The sequence below is a fragment of the Marmota marmota genome, unplaced genomic scaffold (genome assembly GCF_001458135.2).
Source record: "Marmota marmota marmota unplaced genomic scaffold, marMar, whole genome shotgun sequence".
Classification (NCBI taxonomy): domain Eukaryota; kingdom Metazoa; phylum Chordata; class Mammalia; order Rodentia; family Sciuridae; genus Marmota; species Marmota marmota.
The window spans coordinates 22,933,083-22,946,175 of record NW_025999982.1 but is presented as its reverse complement, the minus strand read 5'-3'; the positions used below and the strand labels follow the sequence as shown (position 1 = coordinate 22,946,175).

Genomic DNA, 13,093 nt, shown 5'->3' with positions numbered 1-13,093 from the left:
AAATTAATTTTATTGTAGCCAGAAGGTTGGTTATTTGAAAGTTCTACTTTTATATATAGACTCTTAGATCAGAAATAAAGAATCCTGGAAATTCCTAGATAAATCTGTGGCCAAAAGAAACCAACTTACCGCTTGGCACATAGAAGTTCATCAAAATTAGGAAGGGGGAAAAAAAACTTAAAAGCTTTTTCCTCTAATATAGTAAATAAAAATTGAATCATCTTGAATGAATATGAATTTATTTAGGATAGGTGCCATAAAGACAAAGGTGCTCTATAAAAACGAAACAAAAAGGACTACTTGTCAACTCCCTGTGGATTGCCCATCATTATCTTGGAGACCTCCATGATGTTCATCAGGACTGCTTAGTCATTCATTTGTCTCTTCATTGTGTCCCCTGAGTAATGCAGTGGCCAGCATGCATGTGGCAGTCACACTAATAATTTGGGAGGAATTGGGACATCCTATCAAAAGAATCATAGAAAAAAGAAATTTGATGCATCTGTGTATATAATTGAAGTAAATACTGACGGCTATTATTTAAATCCAGTATCTTATTTAAAAAAAAAACAAGGCATGCATATCTTTTTTCCCTCATAAAAATATTACAAGATTAAACAAATATATATAAGACTGCATTCTCCGGGCTGGGATTGTGGCTCAGCGGTAGAGCACTCACCTTACACATGCGAAGCCCTGGGTTCAATCCTCAGCACCACATAAAAATAAATAAATAAAATAAGGGTATTATGTCCAACTACAACTAATAAGAAAATATTTAAAAAAGACTGCATTCTTGGTGTTCATATACAAGCAGTTGGTCATTTCTTAACCTCTGAAGATTTGTCAAAAATATGGTTATTGAATTGTGAGTCTTATGTGTCTGTATGTATTGTTTTATGCACATGTTTCAGATAGCGCATGTTACTGTTGAGGCTTTAAAATTAATTTACAAAATTTGCTCTTCTCAGGTTTTCCAAAAAGAACTGGGGAAGAGGACCAGCAGTGTGCAGGCACTGAAGCGCTCAGCCCGAGAGCTCATAGAAGGCAGCCGGGATGACTCCTCCTGGGTCAAGGTCCAGATGCAGGAATTAAGCACGCGCTGGGAGACTGTGTGTGCCCTGTCTATATCAAAGCAGACAAGATTAGAAGCAGCTCTGCGTCAGGTAAAAACCATGCAGATAATAACTGGGTGTTATGAGAAAAGTATTGAAACCTCAACAAAAATGGCTCTAGTAAATAACTGTGAGGATCCTCTGTTCTCAATATGGACAGTCTAGTAGCCTCATTGCCTTGACCTCTCCTCTGCCCTCTCTCAAGACTTTAAATTAATTGCAAAGGGAGGTTTACTAATCTTCACCTCAAAGTGCTGCTTGAGTAATTTTTCAGCTTGAACGTATAATGGACTGCCATTCATTTAAAACCAAGTTGTGAAATTGGTGAATTATTCTTCATATAGGCCTTATTGATATATGAGATATTTTCTTATATTTATAAAATGCAGCACTAGGTATCTTTATCTGTTTAATGGGAGTAATGTACATAATTAATCCATTTAAATTTAAGACTTGTTTTTTCATTGAGGGGAAGAATCTACTATACAATTCTGCAAATTTTACTAACAGACATATTTGGAAATCTTGCTTGGTGTGTGTGTCTGTATGTGTGTCTGTCTGAATTGTTAGGCAGAAGAATTTCACTCTGTGGTACATGCCCTCTTGGAATGGCTGGCCGAGGCAGAGCAAACCCTGCGTTTCCATGGTGTTCTCCCAGATGATGAGGATGCTCTCCGGACTCTCATTGATCAGCATAAAGTAAGTAATTTCTAAATGTTCAGTAAAACTAAAACTAAATGAGAAAAAATCAAATAAAGTAGAGAAAATAGGCTCAGGATTACAAATATCAAGTACATGAATATTTTCCTTCCTGAGAATTAATAAACATCTGGTATATTTGAGATTGTATCTCCATCCTTTGCTTATGTACGTGTGTCCCCATACACATACATTCATACATGTGCGCTGTCTTTTTGTTTCCTCATTAGAGAAAGTGGTAACTCTAGAATTAGTCACTGTGTTTCATGCCTTGTAGGAAGCACATTGATCTTTTTAGGGAGTTATTTGGCTTCCTACCCAAATTAGTTCATTGTACTGCACTTTTATGTAGATTTTAAGAATGAAACTTCCTCAAAGAGCAGTTTGGCATTCATAAAATTATACCAGTAGAATTACAAATCAATAATTTGGATGTTTATAAACAAGACAAGTAATTTAGTAAAATTTAAAGTCTTTGAATTTTATTTTTAAGCCTCTCTGACTTCTGTTTTTAATCAAGAACCTTTTAAAATTTTTTGTAGAACATATTAAGTAAGTGCTGGGATTATATATTTATATCTTTTAAATTATAAATTTAAGAAATGAAATTCCTAAGTAAATAGATGGTTGAATAACTAACCAAGTTAAAATCTGGCCATTGAATTTTCAAGCCAAGATCTTTCCCATGTCGATGCATGGAGTTAACAAGATTCTTAAGAGAATGGTCCAAATTGCTCTTAACAGATGTTTTTTAACCTTTTACTCATTAAGTCAGGACTTTGCAGTGCAAATACTCAAAGTAGTGTTGATGTCAGCATTTCCTATTAACTTTAAAGGATCTTTTTAACACCACTAAATAACCTTGCCTTTCAAGGTCAGGGTGGAACTATATCATCATTAATTCCACTTTAACATGGATTACATCATCTATAAGAGACTCCTTATTTTAATTAATACCCTTTCTCAAAGAGGAGTTGGCTAACCTGTAGCAATGAAATATTGCCTTGTCATTAATAAAAGTGCACTAAACTTGTACAACATTGTCTGGAGGAATGAAATGCAGTAGATAACTTTTAAATTTGGAGGCTTAACTTAAAGAATAGGACAACTACATCAAATTTATTATAAATTTTTGATTCAGCTCAATATTTTTAAAAATCTAGGTTGTATTATATTGCTGTGAGCTGACCATCAACCAGCACTGAGGTCCACTAATGTACTAGGGTTTGGATGTCAGAGTAGCAGTATCTGCTGGGCACCTGTTGGTATTGCTGCCCTCACAGTAGGACTAGTAAGCAAGTCACCAGAGTAGAGGGAGTGGTTTTTACAACAGATTATTTTATAATAGTTTTAACTAAATCTTTAAATAAATGGCATGGAATTACCTGTAAGTTTATGAAGTGTTTATTAGTAATACTATTTTACAGTAGCATTATTCATTCTTGTTCATTTTCACTGCTTCCCTTTCCACATTCACCAAATAAAAACAGATTGTGTAATTTAATTTCTTGGCACCAGGACTAAAGACTTCTTAGTATAATCCAATTTCTAAAAATGTCAAGCTTTCCCATGTAAGTACCAACCACTAAGGTGACCCTGAGACTAGATCCGAAGAGCACAGTGTGGCAGGGAGTGGTCCCTCCCATCTGGTTTGGGGCTCTTTGAGGGCATAGAGTAATTAGAAGTGTGTGATCTCTCTGTTTTCCTCGGGAAGTACAGTTGTTATTGACCTATGGTTTTCTCTTCCTACTAAGTTATTTTTTTTACTCTTTCATTTAAGGACTGTATTGGGGAAAATTAAAATATTTTTTAAAGTAGGTTAGGATATGAAAAAGGTAGGTCATGTTATCAGAGCACATTGTCAATAAAGCATGACACATTATCTTGTACTTATATTTTGACATACATGTTAGAAAATACTTAATTTCTCATTTCCCCCCTTTCTTCTCTAATTAGTGGATTATTTCCAACTGTGAATAAACAATTGAAGTTCCTGTTTATTTGTTTAACCCTAACAGTAAATAAACAGCAGCAGAGTTTTGTTTTCATCCAGTGCCAACAGCTAACTGAAGTCTTTGTTTCTGTTGTAGGAATTCATGAAGAAACTGGAAGAAAAAAGAGCTGAATTAAATAAAGCCACCAGTATGGGTGATGCTGTTTTGGCCATTTGCCACCCTGACTCCATCACCACTATTAAGCACTGGATAACAATCATCCGGGCCAGGTTCGAGGAGGTCAGTATGTTTCATATATCTTCACAGGAACAGTAGCTCAGAGATTTGAGGGTGTGGGAAATTTTAGCTATTAAGATGCACTTGCCAGCATGGGAAAGTGAGGCCTCCCCATGGAAATTATTCCTTAAAATGCTTTCTTTTGTGCACTATCAGTTTCTGAAATTCAGTTTTCTTTTAAAAGTTAAAGGAATTTGCAGATATGTCCCCATAACCTTAAGAGGCTGATATTTGGTTCATTGGAAAACATTTTTTCTCACTTCCGGGATTCAGAGCAATATATACTTGTGAAGTGAATTAGTATAATTTAAATTAACTAAATAATTAGTATAATGTAAATTAACTCTACTTCAGTTCTCACCTTTTTTTTTTGGTGGTAGTGGGGACTGGACTTAGGGATTGCATGTGCTAAGCAAGCTCTATACCACTGAGTTGCATCTTCAGCCCTTAACTATTTTTTATTTCCACTTAGTACTACATGAAATAAGCATATTTGATCCTTCAGAGAATGCATATTTGCACTTAAATTAGAAAGCAAAAGAAAGCCTAGGTGATTGATAGACAGGTTTAAACTGCCAAAGATGACAAACATCCTAGAGAGCTCCCATTAACCTCCTTGGGCTGGGTCTTCATGCCACCAAAGTGGACTAGAAAGATTGGAAGCATTTTGGGTTTACCCCAGAGTTACCCTCATTTTAATATGAGTTACCCTCATATTAAAAAGGTGTTTATTGTATATCAATATAATTATTCACTAAGTTGGAAGAAATTTCTGTTTCTCCAACAGGTACTGGCCTGGGCAAAGCAACATCAGCAAAGATTGGCAAGTGCTCTGGCTGGGCTCATTGCTAAACAGGAATTGTTGGAAGCTTTGCTGGCTTGGTTGCAATGGGCCGAAACAACACTAAGTGATAAGGATAAAGAAGTCATCCCCCAGGAGATTGAAGAGGTGAAAGCCCTCATTGCAGAACATCAGGTAAAATAAATTTAATCCTAACCCCTGGTAGTCATCACCTCCACTGTTTTCTTCCTTTTCCTGTGATGCATCTTAAAAGATTGCTTTGTGATTGTTACCTTCACTTCTTTAAGCACATACTCCGTAGCTCCAGTCAGCTGGGCCTAAAACTCCTCTTCACAGCTACCCACTGGACTTTGCAAAGCCTTTTTTCTTTGCTTTTTGTGAAGTTATTCCCAGGTGACACTGTCTCACAGTGGTTCCTGCACTACCTTTGTCTTCCCAGTGCCAGCTCTTCTTTCTCCTGCATCTTTTCCTCAGTTCTCTACTCCTTTCAGTCTGCTCTGTCTTTTGGCAGTTTCACTCAAATCCTTGGCTTTAACTGGTACTTGTTTTATTGTTTTGTGTTGGCATTTTATCCGTCTCCCAAGATGACCATCAAATCTCCAAATATATCACATGCCGCAGTCTGGCTGGGCACACAATCACGAGCCACCACACAGCTTGTAGATTCAAACAGCAACTCTTTATTCCCGAACTCACACCAGCCGTCTACAATCACGTTCTGGGGAAATCCACGTTCTCTGCCCAAATCCACCTCCACTGGGCTTCTGTCTCCCAAAATATACTGTCTGAATCCCGTGAGAACTCAAGGGGAACTCAGGCAGCAGGATACGCCCTATTCCCAGCAGGAATAATCTTAAACCTTAAACCTGGAACCTAAACCGGGAACGCCCTAAACCCGATTATCTTAAACCAGGAACACCCTAATCCGCCTTGGTCCTTGAGCAAGGTCACCTACATTGAATGTCACTGCAACATGGGGTACGCTGGCAAGGAAATTGTCATACCTACTTGGCTAATGGCTCCCAGCAATCACATCTAAAAGGAATGCATTGTCTTTGACAAATTACTTCTTCTGTACATCTCACTTGTTTTAATTGAGAAAAGGATGGGCATCACACTCACTGATTTATAGCTTGTTTAGTTGATAGCATTTACAGGAGAAACACTGAATGTCAGTCAATGGGTTGAGCTGTCAACATTGCCATTATTATAATATATCTTGATGAAAATCTGAGGTATCAACATGTGGAATGATCCTAAGTGCCTCAGGTCATGTTCTTTGGGATCAGAGGTGTTCAAGTGGAGCTTTTCAATGTGATAAATATTCCAGAAATGTGTTTTACTTCCCCTTTTCACTCTTGTCTGCCTTGCCTTCTCCCCATCACTTTTTATCAGTCTCTGCCTTACCTCAAGCCTTTGCCACATATTCCAGATATTAGAATATTTAGTCAGTAATAATAATAAGCCTGAGAGAAGTGACAAGAAATGTAACTGTAATATATCTTCACTTGGTTCACTTTCACCCTCCTTGAAATAGCTTGCTTATGACTTTAATATATCTACAGTTAATGTGGATACCTTATATCACTATATATCACAGGCAACTTAAGTCTTCCAAATGTGTAGGTGAAATGTGCCTCAAAGAAACCAGTTAGCTGGGGTGTTCCTTAGGACAAATGCTCAATATAAATTCTTGTGGGGGAAAAAAAATTCTTGTGGAAGAACTTGAAAGCTTGAACTTGGTTGGTGAACAGATAGGTTATTTCATTCACACAACTGCTCCTATATTTGGCCTTTGAATTACAACAAATTATTTTTGTTTTTAATTTATTGTCTTTGCTGGCTATAACACTTTGCATTCTCTGAACATTAGTAAATACTTTCTTATGCCAGTTTAGATATTTTTTTCACTTAAAGGTAAGACATGGTAATTTATTCTTCTTCAGAAATAATAGCCTGGCCCTTTGACCCTTGTTTTTTGTTCATTCCTAATGATAATTTAATCTAATGTACTTTTCTTTAATTGACATCATTTCTTTCATTTCAGACCTTCATGGAGGAAATGACCAGAAAACAGCCTGATGTTGATAAAGTCACCAAGACCTATAAGAGGAGAGGAGCTGATCCTTCCTCGTTACAATCCCATATTCCAGTCTTGGATAAGGGACGAACCGGAAGTAAGCAGTGGTCAATTTCTTTGAAATGAAAATGGTTAAATAAAATTGCATCATTTGAAATTTTGGAGCACTTAGTGATTCTACATGAGCACTCTATTATAAAAGATTTCTTGAAAGAATACATGGGCTCAAGCATTGTGGCAACTTGTTGAAAAATAAAGAAATTGCTCTGCCTAGCTTTCTGTATTTAACACTGTGCTTGAAGTTTATCTTTCAGATTAACTAGAATAAAATAGAAAAATTCATAAGTACAGAAACCATCACTTCCTTTGAATTGTGTCATTTTTCTTCTATATAAATAGCACTAATGTTGAATGAAACAAAAGTGATCATAACCTGGGTATAGTTCATAATCTAATTGTTCATTAGTGACCAGCAATCTGATAGATTTTGCCCATGTTCTTATGACTTCAGGTTCTATTTACTACTTCTCAGACAATCTGAGTCCCCCCAAATGACCTTAAAAATAATATAGCTTGGAGAATATGTAAAAAAAAAAAAAAAAAAGCACAATTTGTATTGCATATTTTGTGTGTGAGTGGTGTCTTTGTTTTTTTTTTGTTTTTTTTTTTTTTTTTAAAGTGGGGTCGGAGCTATTGTAAGTACTATATTACATGAGGAAGAGACCAGGTAAAGTGACTGAGAGCACTGCAGGCAGGCTCCTTGGCTGCCCCCTCCACTTACCAATTGGAAGACATAACCTCAGACAGATTATTTAAACTCCTTCTAAGCATCACTATCCTCTTCTGTGAAAGGGGATGATTTTAACTTCTTTGGACTGCATTGAGAATTAGATGAGCTGATCTTTATAAAGTGCTTATTGTACTTCCAGGCCTATAGTTAAATACTCAGTAAATACTAGTGTTCCATATAAATCTCAGCCTGGATACTAACATTCTATGGGAGCTTGGGCCAGTAATTTTTCTAGGACACATTTAACCATTTATTTAAATGAGGAAAATGCAACAATTAATAACTGTTCCGTGAAGTTATACAAAATTGTGAAGAATGGATAGAAAGAGGGAGATAACTTGAGTGACTCAGGAAACTTGGATAGAGTCTGTGCACTGGAAACACACAATCTCAGTGGGAAATGGACTTGGGAGAAAGTTGGGGTCCTGGACATACTTTCACACTTGACTAGGATTAATAAAGCAACTTGCTGTGACTCTGGTGACTGCCTGGTATGTCCTGCTCTCACTTCCTCTACTTTCAGCCTTATTCTCTAAGAAGGACAGCTGGGTTTGCTGTAACTGATTCTAAGATGTGTGTCTGCCTATGAGATTTCTTTCTCTCACGTTAATAACGGGGAAGAGCACAGGGTGCGGCATTACCACTGAAACAACATGAATTTGAAGCAGGAGCATGTTCTAAGCATAAATTTTTAGAGAGAGCTTTCTAATATTTAAATGCCCTTGTCAATTTATGACTCTAATGTACATGAACAGTATGTGGTCCTTAATAAGTAATACAGATTTAGATCTTAACATTATGCACCATCTAAATTATAATATTTCTGCCTACATTACCCAGTTATTAAGTTGACTCATCCTGGCTAGGAACAAAAAAAAGGCCAAGCCTTACCACCTATCAGAATGCTTAGAAACTTGCCATCCTAACTAAAGTTGTATTTTTACAGGAAAACGCTTCCCAGCATCAAGCTTATATCCCTCTGGATCACAAACACAAATTGAAACTAAGAATCCCAGGGTAAACTTACTGGTGAGCAAATGGCAGCAAGTCTGGCTCCTCGCATTGGAAAGGAGGAGAAGGCTCAATGACGCCTTGGACAGGCTAGAGGAGGTATGGAAACTCATGTATCTATGCCAAGTTGTTCCCCTGCCTTCATTCACTGTGACACAGTGCCAAAATTGCAATCTTCTCACATATTAGCAAACTCTTGCTCCTTGAGTGCATGTTTTGCTTCTAAAATGAATACCAAGACTATGTTTTTATTAAAAAATTGATATATGGAATCGGGATTTAGGCAATCAATAAAGTAAAATACTCTCGTGTTTTAATAGTGAGAAGCTGACTTCTTAAGAAAGGCTCTAACTTGACATGTTTGCTGGTGGTACTGCCTGGCAAATATATGCTGTGGCTTGAGATTGGGAGTTTTAGGTTCTGAAACTGGAAAATTTTCAAATGTCCAGGGAAGTTAAGAGAGTGGCTTGACAGTGTGGGGTGAGACAGAGCATAGAGTTACATGAGAAGTATTGAAGTGGGTCTGTGGCTTTCAGTATGCACAGGACTAGTGCTGGTACATTGGAGCAGACCACTGTTATGACTTTGGTGTTATCAGAAATTTTCAGTTTAAGTTTTTAGGGATTTTATTAGTGAAATAAACAGCACAGATAAAATGTTTCTGAACCCCCTTGGCAAGATCATACCTTTCTTTGAAATGGGAGAGAGATGTGTATTACCTGGAGAATCATTAGAAATAACTCCATTCATATAGTCTAAGATACAGTTGGAGTTTAGCATTAACCCAGCTCAGATACCTTGTATCCTTTTCAGCTGAGGGAATTTGCTAACTTCGATTTCGACATCTGGCGCAAAAAATATATGCGGTGGATGAATCACAAGAAATCTCGAGTGATGGACTTTTTCAGGAGAATTGACAAAGACCAGGATGGGAAGATCACCCGACAGGAATTCATTGATGGAATTCTTTCCTCAAGTAAGTGCCAGGAGTCATGACATTAACTGGGGTCATTTTTAGGCAAATGAGCACAGTGTAAAAGTGTGGATCCAGCAAATAAAGCATTGCCTTTACACTTGTTAGAAAGTCACCACCATGCGAAACAAGTGTCTGGGGAACTCTGTGGTTCTGAACTTGGGTATGCTTACTAGTTGTGTGACCACACATGTGTTCCTTCGCTTCACTAAAGCTGTGTCCTTGCTAGTGTAATAATTTTCATAATGTTTGATTTTTAGGTTTTTTTTGTGTTGCCTGGCATAATATATTAGGAAGTCAATAAATGCAGGTCCCTTTCATTTTTCATGATAATTCACATTGTCATTAATAAGACATTAGTACCCCATAAAATATCTTGGTTTTTGTTTGACACTTCAGTTGTTTGTGTGTAATTTCCCTAACATATGCTGCTAGAAGTCATTCTTAATGTAAATTTCAAACCAATTGTTCCTTAAGTAGGGTAGTGGTTGAACCATATGAAATTGCCAATGTTAAACAGTTTCAACTACAGAAACACTTTCCTTTGATTCACCCCAATGGTAATTAAAGATAAATTTCAGATCACATATACAAATGTCCATTTGTTATGATATAAATTAGTTTTTGAAAAGCATTTTGCATATTTGATCACCTGATTGTCTAACCAGGGCACACTGAGATTAGGATGTGAAATGGAGAATGGCTTGAGAATTAACAAGTTACCTTCTTACTATCGTTTTATAAAATTCTAGAGTTCCCCACCAGTCGCCTGGAGATGAGTGCAGTCGCAGACATCTTTGACAGAGATGGTGATGGATACATTGACTACTATGAATTTGTAGCAGCCCTTCACCCAAATAAAGATGCATATAAACCTATCACAGATGCTGACAAAATTGAAGATGAGGTACTCATTATCTTTCCACTGCCTATAAAAATAATAGTGTGTTCTGCCAGGACATCATGTGCAATTCATACAACCATTTTATTTATTTCCACTTTAGTTCTTGTGTCAAAGTTGTAAGGATTCCACTGTGTAATATTAACTTTAAAGTGAATATTTCATCATTGTTTTTGGCAGGTGACAAGGCAGGTAGCTAAGTGTAAATGTGCAAAACGATTTCAAGTTGAACAGATTGGTGATAACAAGTACAGGGTAAGTTTTCCAAATAACTTCATAGTTCCTTTAAAGGATATAAATTGAAATTTGTGTACCATTTGATCTGCCTTGTTTTCCAGGAATCCTAATTATTTTTACATACCAAAATTTAATGGCATATGAAACTTCTACTTTTATTATTTTAAGTTGTGTAGAGATACCCTTCATTTTTTAATTAGGATGTATCCTTGACATTTGCAACATGAACATTACTTTTAATGAGAAAATTTTTCACAATAAAACACTCCAATCTCATATATTTCTGTTGTTGCTTCACACAATTTTATAAATCATATTACCATTCTGATTAGAGGTAAATTCCAGATTTCAAATAGAAAAGCTATTCCAAAGCATAACCACAAAATTAAAAAGGTTGACTCATTTTTATAAATATGAATAAGAGGCAATATTTTTTCCATTTACACAGTAATTTTTGCTTTTATTCAAACTCTCAACCTGGTTCATTAAAACAGAAGAGCAATGTGACTTCATCATTTTGTCTTTTTTAATTTTCCTTTTTGGAACATCTCTTATATGTAGTAGCTAGATAGGAAATGTGCTGAGTTTCCCTTTGTGAATTTACAACTGCAACATTATTTCTTTTTTATACTCTCACATTGATAAAAATTCATTTGTATATTCAAACTTTAAATTTAAAATCCTCAGTATTTTCAGTAAAATTGTAGAGGAAATTTTCTGGTTATTTGGTTTGAAGTTGGGAGACCTGGGTACCTGCACATCTCTAAACTAGATACTATATCCAGAAGCCCAGAGTGTGAGTGTGTGTGTGTATTCTCAAGTCACATAGAAAGTTTCCTGTTGAACTAATTGTGTCTTTCTTCCATTTTTCATTTTTTTATCAGTTCTTCCTGGGAAATCAGGTATAAACCAGTGGAATGTATTCTCAAGTGCCCAATGATTTTTCTTTTCTTTTTTTTTTTTTTACCTTTAATTCATAGTCCTTAAAGCTTGCCCTGGCCAATCTTCCCATGCTGCCTCCCTAGCTACTACATTGTTGGTTGGCGTGGTGTTTCTGTCAGCGCTATAAGGGTCCTTGATCCAGGATTCCTTTTTGCCTTGTGTCTCAAATGAGGAGATTACTTTTAAGCAAACCAGATAATGAATTGTTACATAGTTGGCTACACTATTAACAAACGTAATTTTCAATTCTCCTGTTTAATAATGCTGTAAGTATATATTTATGCAAGTATTCATTGGAACACAAATTTAATTCTCCACACATCTCTATGTTTCACTATTTAGGATGCATGGTGTGCAGTGGCAGAGAAGGATCAGCATCAGGCAGTGGCATGAGAAGACCCAGTACTAAGAGGTCTCCATGTCATTCAGCCACAAGTAACAGGCAGCTATTTTTAAGGCTGCTATTTTCCATTTGCCCTAAATGATTGATTTAGGGCTTTCCATCCTCTGAATAGATATAGTAACTCTGCAGGTTTTAGGTGATGCCATTGCTTCTGAGGAAAATTATCATATATAATATACAAAACCTTTTTTATGACAACTTGACCAAATATATTGACATTTACATCAATATAAATTGCCTAGTGACATTATAGCATAGTCATTTCAAAACTGAAGGCAAGAGAAATTGTTTTGATTTAAACATATTAAAGTTTAAATTTTTTAATTCATTCTTTTGTAAAGAACAGTACTATCTAATTTACCTAACAATATCATATTAGATATTATTACTATGGCACTCCATTTTTAATCAATATTATATCTTATGTTTCAAATACCTCTTACCCCATCTATTGTAGGCAAATAATTTAAATAGAAATATTCACTTATTTTGAGTATATTTTCCAGGAAATATTTTTAATTACTATAATCATTGTACATATTTACATATTGATAATTTGATACAGGTACATGTATGCAATGTATAAGGATCAAATCAGGGTAAAGTTTCCATTAGTGTTACTTTTTTACATTCTTGTTATCCTCTGAGTCAGCAAGTGGGTTGGCATCTTGTATTTGTGGAAAGAATAAGATAAATACTTACCTCCAGAGATGTAATTTACTAGAAACACAATGAACAAGATTAATCTGGTTTTTTCTTGTCTCACAATTTGCCTATTGGGAAAATTAGGAAAATTCTGAAGACAAGGTTAGTTGTCTGGAGAATGCCTTTTTAAAATAAAATTGAAAATTACTTATTTAATAGAGCTGAAATATCTCTACCAAAGTTATTTTCTTAAAAACTTTTGTT

The 13,093-nt window shown here is 35.8% G+C and overlaps 1 protein-coding gene across 33 annotated transcripts in view; it reads left to right on the top strand.

Annotated features, from left to right (window-relative positions):
• The window catches only part of Dst (dystonin), a 436,897-nt gene that overhangs the window by 413,175 nt on the left and 10,629 nt on the right, over positions 1 to 13,093 (top strand). For 28 of the 33 annotated variants that reach the window (XM_015487875.2, XM_048805541.1, XM_048805534.1 and 25 more), the window contains 10 exons: positions 972 to 1,166; positions 1,686 to 1,814; positions 3,905 to 4,048; positions 4,833 to 5,021; positions 6,895 to 7,024; positions 8,664 to 8,827; positions 9,542 to 9,704; positions 10,454 to 10,608; positions 10,783 to 10,857; positions 11,724 to 11,741. In XM_015487875.2, the coding sequence (XP_015343361.1) occupies positions 972 to 1,166; positions 1,686 to 1,814; positions 3,905 to 4,048; positions 4,833 to 5,021; positions 6,895 to 7,024; positions 8,664 to 8,827; positions 9,542 to 9,704; positions 10,454 to 10,608; positions 10,783 to 10,857; positions 11,724 to 11,741 (1,362 nt within the window). Of the gene's footprint in view, positions 1 to 971; positions 1,167 to 1,685; positions 1,815 to 3,420; positions 3,447 to 3,496; positions 4,049 to 4,832; positions 5,022 to 6,894; positions 7,025 to 8,663; positions 8,828 to 9,541; positions 9,705 to 10,453; positions 10,609 to 10,782; positions 10,858 to 11,723; positions 11,742 to 13,093 lie in introns of those variants that run through there. The other 5 variants (XM_048805566.1, XM_048805538.1, XM_048805533.1 and 2 more) reach the window with 2 other exon arrangements.